The 17,525-nt window shown below is 43.6% G+C and overlaps 3 protein-coding genes across 3 annotated transcripts; 1 reads left to right on the forward strand and 2 right to left on the reverse strand.

Moving 5' to 3' along the window:
- Window positions 1–55: 55 nt before the first annotated feature.
- On the reverse strand, window positions 56–1,321 carry J4E88_009086 (uncharacterized protein; the record flags this gene model as incomplete). The annotated part of the gene is made up of 4 exons (XM_049402691.1): window positions 56–97; window positions 146–284; window positions 334–759; window positions 810–1,321. The coding sequence occupies 4 exons, from the start codon at window positions 1,319–1,321 to the stop codon at window positions 56–58; spliced, it is 1,119 nt and encodes a 372-aa protein (XP_049251546.1).
- Window positions 1,322–8,428: 7,107 nt separating this feature from the next.
- Window positions 8,429–9,715, forward strand: J4E88_009087 (uncharacterized protein; the record flags this gene model as incomplete). The annotated part of the gene is made up of 1 exon (XM_049402692.1): window positions 8,429–9,715. The coding sequence occupies one exon, from the start codon at window positions 8,429–8,431 to the stop codon at window positions 9,713–9,715; it is 1,287 nt and encodes a 428-aa protein (XP_049251547.1).
- An 881-nt stretch (window positions 9,716–10,596) lies between these two features.
- Window positions 10,597–10,883, reverse strand: J4E88_009088 (uncharacterized protein; the record flags this gene model as incomplete). The annotated part of the gene is made up of 1 exon (XM_049402693.1): window positions 10,597–10,883. A coding segment is annotated over one exon (287 nt), but the record flags the coding sequence as incomplete, so codon positions are not given.
- Window positions 10,884–17,525: the final 6,642 nt, after the last annotated feature.

Below are 17,525 nucleotides of genomic sequence, written 5' to 3' on the forward strand. Positions count from 1 at the left end.
ACTCTATCATACATTCTTGCGCTCTCGCTCACGTTTCTCCACTGTCAGCCCTGGCTTAAGTGCATGTGTAGGCTCCGTCAACTCGGAGATCGGCACCCTGGGTTTGGTCAGTTGTTGCTCATCGGTGCGGCTGAACATCACTTACAGTAACGTAGGAACTCGCGTCACTGGACAAGAAGGTGACGGCACCCATCAAGTCCTCAGGACGTCCCATCTTGCCAACAGGAATGAGAGAAGTCCACTGCTTCTGAAGGTCTGGATTGTCGTCGAGAATCTTCTTGGTGCTACAACTTTGTTAGCATCTGCGCAATCTTCGTCTCTCAGTGTACTTACAGCGCAGTAAGCATGTATCCGGGCGAGATGCAGTTGACACGAATGCCAGCGCCAGCCCACTCAACCGCCAAACTGGAGGCCAGATGTCTGACAGCTGCCTTAGCGGCGTTGTACGGAGCCTGCGGCTGTGGGACGTTGACAATGGCTCCGGACATGCTACCGATCATGACGATGCTGCCCGGTACCTTCCTCTCCATGAGGTGCTTCGCGACTGCCACAGAGTACAGGTAGGTACCGTCAACGTTGACTCCCCAAAGCTTCTGTATGCGGTCATGGGGGTAGGAGATGGCATCGTAGTTCTCCGTGAAGCCAGCCGATGTAACGAGGTTGTCGACCTTGCCGTGCTTCTTCAGGATCTCGGCAAAAGATTGGTTGACAGACGTCGGGCTCGAGACGTCGCAGAAATGTGCTGTGACCTTGGGAATTCTATATTTTGACTTAGTTGAAGTCGTTGGTTCTGCATATGGGTTTCTTACCTCCGAGACCCTGGGTTCTCCTTCTTGAAGATATCGAGCAGGCCCTTGGCAGACCGCTCACCCTCTTCCTTGTTCATGTCGACAATGGCTACATCGGCTCCAGAGGTCACCAAGGCCTGCGCCATGACTAAACCCAGACCTCGGGCTCCACCAGTGACGACAGCGACCTTGCCCTCCATGGAGAACGAAGCCAAAGTGCGCTTGAAGTGCTCACCTCCACGACCCACGACGGGGTTGGAGGGTGGTAGGTCCTTCTCTTCTGGGTACTCGACGACAATGTCGTCTCGGGTACGTGCATACTGACCCTCGTGCTCCCCACTCTCACCAGGCTCGCCCGATGTGGTTGCAGCGTTGACATCGTCCTCGTTGGAGGGGTCCTTGTCGAAGCGACTAGGCGAGGACGTGAAATGTCGCTGTGAGGAGATAGCTGACTGTGCTGGTCTGAAGGTGGCACGGGGAGCTTGGGCTCCGGCCGCGCGTGCGACTTGACGGAAAACCTGAGATCTGAACATGGCTGTAGTAGAAAGCCCAATTCAATTGGACGTCGCAGTTGGTAGAGAGAAGCTCTGGATTATGAGGAGAAGGTAAGCGTCGAGGTAAAGTAGATTATCTGAGGTGATTCTAGAAGGCTCTCGAGTCAATGTGATACGACCCAGGAAGGAAGCAAGCTAGAACAGGGCAAGAAGTGGGAAATGAAGAAGAAGAATCAAGTGAGGTTGGGAGTGAAGCTCACGATGCCCAAGCAGCTGGCAAATAATTTCGGTCCTTCCAAGAGCTTGAGCTTCTCCCCCACCGCGTTTTGTTGACGGACGCCTCTGACGACAGGTCTATGCAGGGCCAGGATTTGGCGAGGCCATCCCGCATGCACTCCCACCTCCGCACACTCCGCACACTGCATCCTGGCCTGTCTGGGTGACTGTCTCCATTAAAATGACACGCCGTCGCGGTTGGCACTCCACTTCTACTCGGGGTTTGACAGTCTTAGTAGCGACCTAGGCCTAATTAGGCCTAGTGGCCACTAGCGTGCAGAGACCCCTGCGGTACTTATTACAGCCTATTAGACTAAGTTTTTTATTCTCTACCCTACTAAACCTCTTTATAAGTAGCTCTAACAATTTCGCCTAATAATTAGCTCTAACAATTATACTACTTAGCCTAATAATTGTAGCTAATTACAACATTTCTAACAATTTCTTAATTTAGCCTACCTTTACCTTATAATTATTTACACTATTCTACCTAACCTAGCTAATTACATTATTTTTAACAATTTTCTAATTTAGCCTACCTTTACCTTGTACCTTTACCTTATAATTATTTATAACATTCTACCTAACCTAGTACACCTCTATTATATAATCTATCTACCTCTACTTTTACTCTTGCTAATTATTTAGAATAATCTATAGTAATAGGTATCTTTTTTTTTATAAACGTAGCTAACAATATTAAAAGCAGACCTTTCTATAACCTATAGCAAATACTTAATTATCTATACTAAAGTAGGCTAGCGCCTTAATTATCTATAATAATTTTAGTAATAGTATCTAGCTCTAAGCTCTCTAAGCCTCTATTATCTTTAGTTAATATTATTTAGAACAAAATTAGACTTAAGCGTAAGTAAGGTAGCTAACTAAAGAAAGATTAAGCTAAATTATATTAGACAATTCTTAAGAAGAAGTAAGTTAGAATATTACCTATATCTATAATTATTACTAACAATATAGTAGGTAGTAGAAGGTGCTTAATAATTATTCTATTTCTAAGAAAGTCTAGTAGAAGAACGCCTAGTATATAAACGTTTACGCTAATTATACTATTATCTCTAATAATTACTAGTAAGATTTAGGCCTAGAATAAGTAGTAGAGACTTAACGTATAGTAAGTCTTTCTACTATAATTATTTAGAACGTTCTAATATTAAAACAGACCTAAGAAGACTAAAGGTATAGAAGGTTTACGCAAAAGAATATAGCGTAAGAAACATTTGTTACTAATAATTTAAATATTGTTTGCACTAATTTAATACTTTATAGATTACTTACCTAAATACTAAACCTGCGTAGTTAGATAGAAGGCTAATTCTAGCAGTAATAAGGTAAACATTCTTAACAATTTACTATATTCTATTATTAATAACGCTTTAGATCTCTATTAGTCTTAATAATATTAATACTTTACTCTATAGTTATCTATAGAAGAAGGCTATAGTTAAGAAATTTCTCTTAATTATAGGTAACAATTTTCTAAACATTCTAAACAATTCTAACATGTAATTAGAAGAAGTATATTTTCTGTACTCTAAATAGTAATTCTACTATAAGTTCTATCTTATTAAACGTTACTAACAATATACTAATTATTCTAGATAATTCTATCTAAGCTACGCTAAGGTTTTAAAAATTTTCTCTTTAACTTTCTCTACCTTAAGTTAAAGCCTGCAAACGTTAGTACTAATTATAGCTTTCTTTCTTAAACGTTACTAATAATTATAGTTGCTCTCTTAAAATAGCTAGTTCTACGCTTACGCTGCTACTACTAAGAAGTATAGAACTAAAATTAGTCTTAATAATAACTTTGTCTAATTTAGTGTCTATAACTAATACTCTCTAGTAAAAAGTACGTACAATAACGTTACAAACAATTAATATAACTAACAACTATTCTCTTCTCTATAATACCTTATTTCTACTTAATTATCTATAATAATCTTTATAATTGTTAGAACTAAAGTAGTAGAAGTTTTACCTAGTAGAGCGCTAGTTAAATTCTACTAATATTTAAAACATTTGCAACAATTACTATAATATATAATTATACTAGTAAAGTCTAATATTTGTAACAATTATAGTAATATATTAACTTGCTAGTAAGCTCTAACGTATATAACGTTTGTAGTAATATAGTAATATATTTACTACTTTAATAGTAAACGTATACAACGTTTGTAGTAATATAAATTTACTATGTTAAGAATATATATATATATAACCTATATAGTAATATATTTACTACCTTAATAAGAAACGTATACAACGTTTGTAGTAATAAGTATTTACTACTTTAAAGATTAATGTATATAATATTTGTAGTAATAAATTTACTACCTTAATAGTAAATGTATACAGCGTTAATAGGTAAGCGTTTACTATATATAAAATATATAATATATTTAATATTACACTATTAAGAACGTTAATAAAGAAAAGAGTAGTATTATATTATTATTATTAGCGTTAAGCGCAAAGACATGTTTAACTACATTACTAACATAATTATTCTAGACAAGGTAATAGGTCTATATACTTATTCTACCTTATACTTAGATTATTATTTACACTAATAAGATACTTTACAATTATTATTAACGTAAACTCTATTAACTACCTACTCTATTTATATATACGTTTTAGTTGCTAACATTTATTAAGTAAGAAATACTAAACACTACCTTAACAAAATAAGTAGCTAGAGTAGTAGCTACTATTAACGTTAATATTAATAAGATAGTTATAGAAGTTCTTAATAAACGCTGTTACTATCTTGTAATACGTTAGCAACGTTACTTTTTAAACAATACTAACGTATATACTTATAATTACCTTTATATCTTATAGTTTAGAACAATTAAGAGCGTTAAATTGTTAAAAAAGATAGCTAGCCTAAATTCCTAAGATTACTAGCTACTTAAGCAATAGGTCTAGAATTAAGAGATAACGTTTACGCTAATTAATGTAAAGAACAAATAGCTTAATCTCTATATACTAGACGTTAATAGAAGTAATTATATAGAGTAATAGTATAAACTTCTATTCTAGTGTGTTTTATAGAAGAGAAGAGTAAGCTTAATTATTCTCTTCTTTTTGTTAACAATCTGCAGCATCTATAGCTTAATTTGTAGATACTCTTTAAGCTATAGAAGGTATTAGAACAATATTATATATACTAGGTGCATTATTAATTATTAATAATATTATGCCTAAACAATATAACTACGCTTATTAAGTAGTAATTATTAAGAAAAAGCTTTTTTGTTATAACTACCTAGAAATCTAGTCTAGGTATTATTCTACATATTTTGCAAATCTTTCTTCTTAACTACGTAGGCACTCTTAGCCGCTTTACCTACTTATACCTAAACGTTATTAATAATACTCTCTAAGAATGTTAGAAAATATACCTTTTAACGTTTAATACTCTTTATTAACGTTAACACTATTATAGAATAGAATAGATTTCTAGTATATTTTCTATTCTTCCTCTCTTTCTACTTGCTTATACTGCGCTTCTTTTAATACCTATAGTACTAGCTAATTATTACTCTTATCTTTTAGGCATAAGAGAATAATTAACTACCTTGCGTATTAGTATCTAGCTTATCTCTAATTACCTTAGACGTTACTAAAGCAGCTCTTAAAGCTAGAGCAGAGTCTTTGTACGTAGAGAACATAACAGAATAGGCTAAAGAACGTTAATAATAATAGGACTAGCCTTTTTCTTTTATTACTAATAATGTAGTATTACATAACTTCTATATCTAGAGAGTAATAAGCTTTAGCATCTAAGAACTAGAATTGTTAAGCTTACGCTCTAAACCTAGACGTTTTACCTTAATCTATTATTTAAAACGTTTCTACTATCTTAGACTTATTATTAACGCTAATAACTACCTTATATAATTATTACTAACGCACTCTTTATAAGCTCTAATTATAGATTAAGTATAAGACTACTTTATAGTTATCTCTAATAATTAAAGCTTCTTCTTTGTAAACACTAATTTCTGCTTAACTTGTTTAAGCTTATCTTAGTGCTTAGTAGCAACGTTAATCTTATAGCTAAGATTATCTTAGTTAATAGTATTAAGATTATTATTATTCTCTAGCTTATTATCTCTAGCGCTCTAGCTAAGAGTAATTATGTTTAACACCTCTTTAGGTAAGTTAAATGTTACTATCTTCTTCTTACGTAGTAGTATTATAGAGTATAATAATAATAAGCATAGAGTATAATAGTTATAGAGTAAAGATATCTTTATACTTATAAACGTAGTATATGTTCTAAATACTGCAAGAAGTAGAGTAGCAGAGTCTATATATATAACTAGGCAAGACCTTTCTAGTGCGTCTCTAATAATTCTGCCTTACTAATTATTATCTACTATAAATCTAGCCTACTTACTATTATTAATAATAAACATAACAACGTAATAAATAGCAAGACACTACCTTAACCTACTAATATTCTACTCTATTTACTCTTAATAATTATCTAATATAGTCTATAACACTTTAAAGTAGAAGGCATCTAAATAAATTTAGTACTTCTAAGAGCGTAGTGCTCTTAGTGTACTAAACACCTATAACGTTTCTACTACTAAAGACTAAGAGTTAGTGTTATATACGCAAGTGTTGTTATTATAGATATAGAAGTATAAAGCTAATAGATTTAGAACATCTATATAGATAAGAGAGGTAGCTAAGAAAGTAGTAATTAAGCAGGCGTATTAAAAACAACAACGTGCTTTCTAGCAAGAACGTAGCTAACAATTATAGCTAGCTCTAATACGTTAGAGACGTACTAAAGACCTAGATATCTATAGACTAGAAGATCTCTCTATCTATACGCTCTAACGTCTATAATACACTCTACTACTACTAGCCTATAACGTTAGCAACGTAGTAGCACTAACGTTACTACTATTATAATATTACTAGACACCTATACCTCTGTAAGTTAACCTATATAACTAGTCTCTCTCTACACTTATTAAGAATGTTTAGCTACTCTCTAGTATAGACACTACCTACCTCTATATCTACTAGCACTATAATATTATATATAATATATAGTACGCTATAGCTATACTACTAACGTCTAGAGAAATAAAAGAAATAGTATATAGTTATTCTTAATAAGAGAATATATAAAGCTATATTAATAATACTACCTAACTAAGTAATATTATTATAGGCGCTTACTAGAGAGAAGAGATAAGAACTATTAATATTAGAGGCGTTACTATAACGTTTAGCAAGAAAGATATCTAGATCTCTCTACTAATTATAAAGCTACTAATCTACAATCTTAAAGCTATGTAGAATAATCTAAAGAGAGCGCTTATAATAATTAAGAGCTAGCCTCTACCTCTCTTCTTATAGCCTCTTATATATAGTAGTAGTTTTGCCTCTAAAACATAGAATACGTATAAATAAAACTACTATTAGTATAAGGTATATCTAAGATAATACTCTATATTACCTTTGCTAATCTATATTATTATAGACGTATATAGATAAGGTAAAAGACTTAGGTTAAGAGTAGGTATACAAGATATATAGTATGCAAGATAAATATAGCAAGATTGTTTAAGACATTAGAGAATAGCTATAGATACCTATATTAAAGCTTCTATTAGCACTAATTAAGAAAAGAAGAGTAGATATTAACTAGAATAATACTAACGTAGTAAAGAAGTAGCTTAGCAGCGTTAAGTATAATAACCTTATATTATATAGTAAGAGTAGAATAAGATTAAGAAGTACACATATACTAACAATAGCTAAGAAGTATTAGAAACGTTAAAAACAACCTTAACTATAAGATATAGATGCTAAGAACGTAGTAAAGAATAGTTAGATTATAGATAGCGTTGCTGCAATTATTTCTAAAGATTACCTATTAGCGCTAAGCCTATATTAAGAAAAGTCTACGTATCTAGAACGTTAATATACTCTTAAAACGTTAGCACTATAACGTTTTAGGTAATAAAATAGTCTAAACTATAATTCTATACGTTAAAGACTATTAAATTTGCGTTTAAAATAAGCTTCTAACGTTTTTATATATAAATTTAGCTCTTTAGAAAGACTACGTTATTCTAAGGTTTAATAGTCTCTTTATATATATATAAAATTGTAGAAGAGCCTATAGATAATATTATTATTATATATATATTGTATAGAATAATATTTATAGGCAATTATTTTATAGAAAAGGTAAAAAACAACGTCTAAAATGCGCTAAAAGTGCTCTAATATAGCCTAGAACGTTAAAAAAATTATGCGTAATATAAGAATAGTACTATAACATCTATAATAATATATTATTTCTATGTACAAGCGTTAGTAATAATACTATATTCTATACTGCAATTATTAGCAATAATGCAAGACCGCTAGTAAACTTTAGTAAGGTAGGCTGTGCGTTAGGTTATGCGTTAGGGGCGATTTTAGCGCGAAAACAGTCTAACTGTTAAACTTGGGGTTAGGAGCTCTACTTCCAGAGCGCTCAGTGGAGCCGCCCTAGCCGTTTGTCCTCTCCGCACTACCGCAGCTCAGCAAATCCTGACCGCCTGCTACCCCACGCTGCAGCCACTTGCCTGCCACCAGACGCGTCCACGGGTGCACCACCACCCTCCCCGTGCATGCCCTTACCTGTACTGTAGACGTCTTACGTGTGTTGTTAATTCCAGCAATAACTCTGTTCGTACCTTCCAAGCCCTCATTTGCACCTTCCCCGCCCTCGTCATCCCTGGTGCCACATCGTGATCGCCCTCAACAAGCCGGAATTGTGCTGACCGACGCGTCTGCAGCGACACGCCAGCATCGTGATCCATCATGTTTGAACTCTACCTCCTTACCTTCAATGCGGCGCGCAACCTCGTCGATCCCCAGTCCCTCGCGCCTTCCTTCTTCGACGCCCTCCCCAAAGACACGCCTCTGCCCGACATCGTCGCCATATCCCTGCAGGAGGTTGCGCCCATCGCCTACTCGTTCCTCGGAGGCTCCTATCTGAAGCCCTACTTTGACCGCGTGACCACGACCGTCCAGCTTGCCGCCGACCTCCGCAGCAATGGCAGCGACTCACTCGAGCACATTGCGACGCGCAGCCTGGGCATGACGGCCCTGATGCTCTTCGCCAAACCCCACGTCGTACAGAGGATACAATGGATACAGTCGGCAGGCGCAGGTGTCGGCTTCTCCAACATGGGCAACAAGGGCGCCGTCGCCATGCGCGTCGGCTTCTCGTGCCCCGACTCTGAAGATACCCTCGATCTTACCTTTGCGGCCGCCCATCTTGCGCCCATGGAGAGCAATATCGACGCGCGGAACAAAGACTGGGAGAATCTGGTGCGGAACCTGGTCTTTGTCAACAACGATGACTCCCCGTACAGCTCGAGCGAAGAGCGACCGCTGCTTGGCCCCTCGTCTGAGACACCAGCCGACCACAACGGTCTCTTTACGCCTGGCAACCACGTCTTCTTCTACGGCGACTTGAACTACCGCACCCACGATAGCCCACCAGAAGACGGAGCGCATCAAACCTATCCGCAGCCGACAGCGTCCGAATCTTCGCCAACACACTACTCACATCTGCTGAAGAAGGACCAATTGATGAGAGAAAAGGACGCTAAGCGCACCCTGCATGGCTTCCAAGAAATGCCCATCAATTTTCCGCCTACATACAAGTACGCTACCTCACATGGCAAGAACTCCAACGCGCCCAAGCGATCTGGGGAGGATGAATCTTGGGAGTGGTCGAAGCATCGATACCCATCATGGTGTGACCGGATCCTCTACCTCCCATCCGGATCTTCGTCAGATCTTGAACCGCAAATCTACACTGCCTTGCCCGTACAGCCGACATCCGACCATCGACCGGTGGCTCTATCTGTGCGCGTCGATGACAAGCCTATTAAGATGGGCGTGAACGACGTTCTTTCCAGGCCACCCTTTGAGGTCAACCCACAGTGGAAAGCCAGGAGAGACGCAGCTCGACGGTGGGAGCTTATCGTGGGCGTCATGTCGTATCTCGCTCTGACCGGCAAGGGCAGGATCATTCTCATCACCTTCCTGGGTGTGGTCATTGGCAGTCTGTTCCTTGCTGGGTCATTGACCAGGTAATCTTGTGGACGACCACATTCTCCTATGGAATTAATTTATTTCTCCTGCGTAATGGTTCCATCTCCAGTTCCACTGGTCTTGGAGATGCTCGACCGACGTGCGTGTCGGCATGCCTGTGGCCTGCACCTCTTCTAAAAACTCGATCATCTTGCATCGGTCCTGATCATCCTGCAGTACGGTGCCAAACTTATGTACTGTATACGCGGCGTCCCATTGCGCAGAAATACAATGAGCGTTGCACCGAGCGATAGCTATCATCTCTCTCAAACCTCTCAAGACTTCATCATGTACGCCATGCATATTCGTCCCTGGATTGTAGACCGCGAGTGCAATGCGACATATTCGCAGCTGTTGGTTCGCCTCCGCTGTCGCCTGTTAGCAAACAGTCCGTGAGCTGACGACTAATTGGACTCACCATGACAAGCGCCAGAGAACCACAATTCCGGATATCCTCCAACGGCATGTGGGTTGCCTTCCTGGTAAAAGAAGGCATCGAAGCTTGCGGGTCGCCTTCTTTCCCACTCATCGACCAAACTGTGAAGATACTGCCACTCGGCCATCGTCCGCACGCTCTTTTGCGCCCACTGCAAGATGCGCGCAGTCAGCCATAATATTCGATTTCCCCACGAGACTTCATCGATTGGCGATATTAGAGCTGGCAGAATGAAGTTTTCATAATTAATGCGCAGAGTGGGTTGGTTGAGCAATGCTTGGCTGACCTCGGTATGCACATGGAGTACCAGAGCAGCTTGTACAACCGGGCTAGACATATCGAAGACCCAGCCTTCAGGACCATAGAAAAGTTCAAACGTCGAGAGATGTGATTGTCCTTGTGTACCCGCTATTTGAATGTCAGCTGATCTCCGCGCAATTCCTCGTCTTCACGTACCATGGAAGTCCTCAAAGTTTCGCAGCAGCATGGCGGCCACCAGCGTCGCCTCATCTTCAATTTGTCCCTTCCCGGCGATATACGGGATGAGATTCTGCAATATTCTCTCATGGTAGTCGTACGGTCTGGTGGGGAAATACGGATCGAAGCGCAGTATACACTGTCCGGAAATCATGAAGATGGCGTTCATGAGCATCGGGCTTGTCAAAGCGAGCTTTGGGACGATATTCTTGAAGATGCTAGCAGGACTCATTATGTCTAGTGCGTCTGATGCTTTCTCTACCCAGAACCGAAAAAGATATGCTTCGATTGGGTCAGGTATCGGCCATGTTACCGGTGAAGCATGGTTCGTTGGAACGAATGGATGTGGCGAGGGGATATCAGAGTTCCAAGTCCCCGGCAGGGGCTCGTCAAGGCTGGAGAGACTTGAGACTGAGCCAGGTGCCGGGCTTGTGTGTCGCCGGATATGCGACGGAAGCTGCCATAGGTCAGGCGTTGTCTGTGGTGCTGCGGGTATGAGCACTCGATCATTCCAGCTTCGACTCGTCGGGCGCATGTTTCGCTCTCTTCCTTGCGGACTCTTCCTCGATACCGACTGTGGTATCTTCTCAGCCGTCCTGGAGCGAACCAGATGTCTTGGTGTCTTCCTTTTATCAGCACTTCCGGGGCCCTCGAACTCTTCAGCTATGAGTGACGATTCGTCGACAAAGTCCACTACAAGACAGTCATTAGCATCGACTCAATAAGACCACCACATGACTTGTACCTACATGTTCCTGGCGTACCAACCCATCTCTGCGCCGCACCAAAGAAGTAGTCGTACTTCTTGATGTCGGCCCTGGTAGCCTGACTTTCCAAATCAGGATACACACCATGTCGAAAGCGGACTTTGTAATTGGCCTTCCTTCGCGGGGCGGACTCTGACCAAGACGCCGACATGCTTCTGGAAGGAAGAGCTTATCCACAAAGCTTAATATCTTGGCAACTTCACTGTACCTGTAATCAAAGTTGAAACAAGACCTCGATATCCGATCTTGGCAAGTACCTCACTTCCAAACTGGAAAGAAGCAAGCGGGAAGCAGGAAAGAGGAAAGCTGATGCTACTCTCCATCAACAAACAGGAACTATCGCCGCTTCAAATGGGGATATGTACTCCATATCACAACGCCATGAACTGCACGGAGAGATCCACGCGTCACAATCCGTCTTGCTGATCATTTACCTACGTGCGTCTAGCCAGCACGCTATTTGCTCTTCTCATCGCCCATCCCGCGATTATTCAGCGGAGGAGCGGTATGGGAAAGCACAGGGCGCGTGAGGCTTGTAGGTGCTTGGTGTGGCATTTGATAAGCAGGATTTATTTACGTACGCGATGTTTGATGGGGGATTTGGCAGCGGACATGGGGAAGGGTGGGTATGCGAGTACGGGTAGATACGGGGTGGCTCAACGGGAGGACGTCGGGTGTTGGGGTGCACGAAATGCTTGCCTGTTTGGGAGTCGCTGAGGTAGGGGATGGAGCGTGATGGTAGTGGGTAGACGTTGTGGCTGGCTGGTAGACCGACTCAGCCTTCGCTAGCCACTGTATTGGAAGCGGGTGATTGGATCATGGACTAGGGTTGTGGTTAAAGACGTGCATGATATTTCATCCCACCGCAAACCTCTACGTGCACCAGGCTACTACTAGTCCTTTCATCACGAGCCTATGCCTTACACTGACAGCCAACTAAGCTTTCCTCACACGGGTAGGGCTGCATGCACCTCGAGCCTCCTCCTTCTAGAAACAATCACTCCCGCACCACAAGACGTGGTTGAGTAAGCACATCGCTGGGCAGCCATAGGTTCATCGGACCGTGTTACTGCGTAGCTGTATAAGCTGCATCGTTCGATATTGCAACGACTGGTGGTGTGCGGCTTATCCAGCTCGTCATGCATACCCTATTCAGCTCACTTGTCCTACTGTCGCGCTTCCACGTGACGCCTTTCCGGTCCGGGTAGCGATATCGGTAGTTCGTGAGAGATTTTGTCAGCGGGGATATTCTGGGGAGTCATACTCTCAAGAATAGTTGGTAGTGGTTGACACGAGGAGGTGTGACTCAGGTGTCTTGTACTACGTTGTGCGCGGGTTCTATAGGTGAGTCCCACAACGGTCGTTGAGGCTTTGCTAGTTGGTGGCTTGAATGAAGTGATTACGCAGCTTCTTCACCGAGTGAAATCCGGAATTGTTGCGCGTGAAGACGAGATGATTTTTAAGAGTGCGGACTGGACGGCGATCACTCATCTTCATTGAGGTAGATCAGGCGGATGGTAGTGTGCACATTGTATTCGATGACACCTGCTCTTTCCTCAGATGGTGCCTACCCAGACAGCCCGAGGTGGAATGTGAATATCAAAAGACGTGACTACTAGACTCAAGACTCCAATGATAGATGAACTGCACAAACAGTAGGTAGAGCATCGGCACGACCGAGTCTGAAGTTCCAGACTTCTCACGATGGTGGAGACAGGCTCAGCTTTTCCAACGGCATGACGTAGGAAAACAAGCGTCTTTCCTTCCCGAAAAGCCACGTCTCGCGCTTATGCTCAGCTAGCAACTCACTGGTTTTATGGACCCTCGAGTCGATGGCACTAATATCTTTCTTCGCTTTCGCTTGTCACCGCACTTATCGAGTGCCGGTAGTGAAGGTCCGAGCCTCGGGTCATCGACTCCGATAGGCTGTCAAGAGACGAGAGCAAAAGGAAGTGCAAGTGGAAGCTCCATCGCTGTCACGATCACGATGCTAAAATTGGGCGCGAAGGATTCTGTTGATCAACATCATAGCTTCGACGTCCACGATGCAGCTTTGACATGCGCCAGGTTTGGCGAGCAGGAAGATCGAAGACGTAGCATGTTGGGTTCCGCAAGAGCCAACATTGATGCCCTGTAGAAGTGCTGGGGGTGGTGTAACTGCAGCAAGGCGCATGCAAACATCGGCGCGACTACACCTGGGCAACAACAGCGACAACAACAACACACTTTACGGCTGTTTGATGCAGCCTTCGGCGAAACAATGGGCACAAGTGCATGAACCCGGGCATGGGAATGCGAAAATGCCATGCATCGCAACCACCATGCACGAGTCTATTGGCCTCGGCACCATTTTGCCGTCACCTGAGGTCCAGACCTTTCGTTGTGCGAGGTTGGTTCCCGCGGCAGCATGTCGGAAAGCAGACATCGTCAAAGTTTAATCAAAAGAAAACGACATGACAAACACCGAAAAGAAGCCTCTCGCAACCTCTCCGCGCCTACGAGTGGACTCCGTGGAGGACCCGCTTGCCTCGGAGCTGAAACGCACGTCTGCGCACATGCGAGAAACGAAGCAGGACGTGGTGAGGAAGCGCGACTGACGTCACAGTGCAGCGGCCACCAAAGGCGCGCTGCACCACCTGCCCGTCCAAGCGAGCCGATCCCCAGCACAACGTTCGATCGATACCGACTTCTAGGCCCTGCCTACTACTCCGTGCGCCGGTGGTCTGGATTCCTACAAAGAGTGGGCTTTTTAGCCTGCGTCCCCCAGCTACGGGACATCACGGACGTATTCTGTATAGAGGCTATAGGGAATAAGGAAATAGAGCGACGTTTTGTACGGAAATATGGACCCGTGATTGCCGTGAAAGGAGAGAAAGGGATCGGGCCTTGAAGCTTCAAGGCTCGTGGTTGTGGGTTTTGCGTGATGGGCGGATGGATGAGGGTGAGATCTGGACTGGACTGTGGGGCTAGGAGTAAGTCTTGTCTTACGTATTGTGGCAGGTGTGATGCCGACAGGGTGCTCTGCGCATGGAAAGAATCACGAGTGCATGAGGAGATGCAGGTGAGGTAATTTGGGTTTGATTGTTGTGGTGGGAGTTTGTCAAGTCCTCCGAGGGAAACTCTGCCTAGCGCTCCGCCTCTTGCATGCCCTGCCAAACGCCTGCAGTGGTCCTTCAAAGCGATGAAAAAATGAAAATGGTATATCATACAACTGAAAGAAAAGATCGCTCCGTGTAAATGCTAAACCGATGTGCTCCAATAAAGTTTCCCAAATCGCAAAGTCGAAGCTGAAGAGTGTTGCCTGCACACTGTGCCGCTAAGTCGCTGATGTTTGAATGATTCGTCGAATGTCATGAGGGTGAACGCCTAGGGTCCGGCGGTTATTGCGCCCTTGTCGACGATGATTGAGAGTTCAGTTGTGACAGCGATGCGAATGAGTTGGTCATTGCTGAGTAGGCAGCTGATGGTAGACCGTTGGTGGATGATGTGGATGAGGCGCTGTTGCTGCGGACTTGGAGGTTGAGTGTGTGGCAGCTATCGCATCGTCCGTTCATGCGGTTGCAGCGACCCCGGCATCCTCGCTCGTAGTTGGCGCAAGAGAACATTGTGGATTCGTGTTGTTGAGGTTGGTTGGATGTTGGTTGTTGTCGTTGAGTAGTAGAGTGATAGAGTAGTTGTGGTGGTGTAGCTGTGTGCGACTTGCGATCGAGAGACTTTGTAGTGTGCTGGATTTAGATAATCCTGAAGCCGAGGGCAGACTTCGTAATATATGCGCCGGTGGGTTGTGAATGCCCGATGATGTAGCCAGCAAATGCAAGATATGCAGGGTAGTAATTGCGTATTCGGGCGTTAAAGTAGCCGTAATCGATGGGGTCCGTTGGCGTGTCTTGGTAGCGTGCGGATGGGTCCAATAATAGTGTGATGGAGTGCCGAATGGAGTTAATGTGAAGATGCCCAAGTTCTGCAGATGCACGATGCGTGGCTTATAGCTATGAAGCGCAGATTAGACAGATGGCTGACAGGTTTCAAAAACTTGGAAGAGATAGGTGGAAGATCAGCTGTGACGATGGAGGCCGCAACTTCTTATGACAGTTGACGCGTCCAGAAGATGTGTGTGTCATGGTAGATTATACAGTGGAGAGACCCGAGGCCAGAATGTCGGCGGTCAGTGCGCTCTTACTCAATGGCCAGGGTCTCCTCTTACGCATGCACGAGACCCTGCCCTGGTTGTCCATCGACCAAGTTAGCGCCAAAACCTTGATTTTTCGCTCTCCCGTCCATTCCGGCACTTCGCAGTCGCCTGCATACCTCATACGTACTCGGTGACGCTCAGCCACCACGGCGGTTGTTCAGGAGACCACCAGCAGGTTGTTGCACGAATTCGCATCCATGTGGACACACGACTAATCATTCAAACAGCCAAGTTGACTTTACAGGGACAGGCACAGTAGAACCTCGTTTCAAACAAATTCTGGAAAGCGGCTTAAAGTGGGCAAAGAGTCCAAGACTTGCACGGCCACTTCATCCGTGCACTCGTCAGCACCAAGACCCAAGAAAGCCACTCCAGAGAATCCACACATGGCGTTAGCCTGTCGCACTTCAGCCCTCTTCGATTACGTGGTGCTGCAGTCGTACCCTACGTGAGGCAGTAATCATGGCGCATGTGTGCCATGTGGTCCCGGCCCTGCTGCCTCAGAACATGATAAGCCGGCCCGCTCGACACCGGAAACAACTGCGGGCGTAAGCTCGCGAGTCGCGACACCGATAAGATAGCGTACCTGATATCAGAAGATGGCTGAAGTGGAGGCCGGAGTGCGCGTTCGAGACTTTGTTCGTTTTTATGAAGATCGGCACTCCTACATGCGCAAGATCGATATGGCCTCACGGCGAAAGATTTATCCACCAGATCTGGCCTGATCTCAGAAGACGCGAACTGCTGTTACTGCGAAACCGGTCGAAGTTTCGACATCGTGCGAGAACTAGATGCGAGTGGTTCGCAGTGGGTTGCTCCGGACGCCCGATCTGCGACCGTTAATCAAACCGTCCGGTGCATCCGCACCCGTCGCACGGCCAAACGCAATCGGGTCTCAACAACTTTGCCTACGGGCAACGCTGCACCCCGAATTCCGCCTTCCAGCCTTGTGGGTGTCAGTGGGTTTGATGATCAGCGGGCGGATCCATCGCTTATCGTACTTCAAGGACCACAGGGACCAGAAGTCCACTGTTTACTGAACATTATGAAACATGAAAGATTCAGGCAGCATGCTGAACTAAGTCGCAGCTGAAGTTAGTCATGCATGGTTATGCTGAGAGCGATTGGAGGTTTCCAGCAGACCGTCACCTCATTTCCTTTCTCGGTCTTCTGCCGCTCTGCCATCAATTCCAGCTTCCGCTCCATTCAATGTCATCCCATTCAATAAATTCGACACTGAGCGTCACGTTATTGCGCGATTAATTTCTCTACCGGCAGATTTCTAGACGAGGAGCATGTCCAGCAGTACCAGTTCACACGGTCAATGGCAATGTTAACATCTTGGAGGTGTCCGAAGTTTGTCAGTCCATTGACAAACCCTTTGCTGACATGGCCCGTCGATAACAAACTCGTTACGATGTGTGCGCAGGCACAGGGAGCGTGTACGATAGAAGGAGTGACCAATTCAACTTGGTCGCATTGCGTGCTGGTACCATGAAGCAGTGCTCTTCACGAAGCCAATAGTACCAAAACACTAATTAGTTGACCTGCAAGACATGTATTCCCCTGTTCTCGCAAACAGCAAACTGAGCACTGCGGAAAACTAACGAAATTCTCTATTACACTGTTTCCACCAAGCATCATGAACAAAATGAACCTGACTAACGCTGCAGCGCAATCTACTATACCTTTTCCAACTCTGCCACTTGAGCTCCGCGAGATCATCTACCGACATGCGATACTCCCAGAGGACCTTACTTCTCAGTCTCAGCCCTTGAATCTCGGTCCCGTAGACACCCGTCGTGGAGGCGACCCTTTCTACCTCCAGTGGCTCGAACAACTCTGTCGCGTGAACCAAGCCACGCGCGTCGATGTATCCCTGTACCTTCTACGGACGACCGAATTCTACCTCATCTACCCAGAGCAAGCAGTACGATTCAC

The sequence above is a fragment of the Alternaria novae-zelandiae genome (assembly GCF_023758075.1).
Source record: "Alternaria novae-zelandiae strain BMP 2774 chromosome Unknown scaffold_22, whole genome shotgun sequence".
Taxonomy (NCBI): domain Eukaryota; kingdom Fungi; phylum Ascomycota; class Dothideomycetes; order Pleosporales; family Pleosporaceae; genus Alternaria; species Alternaria novae-zelandiae.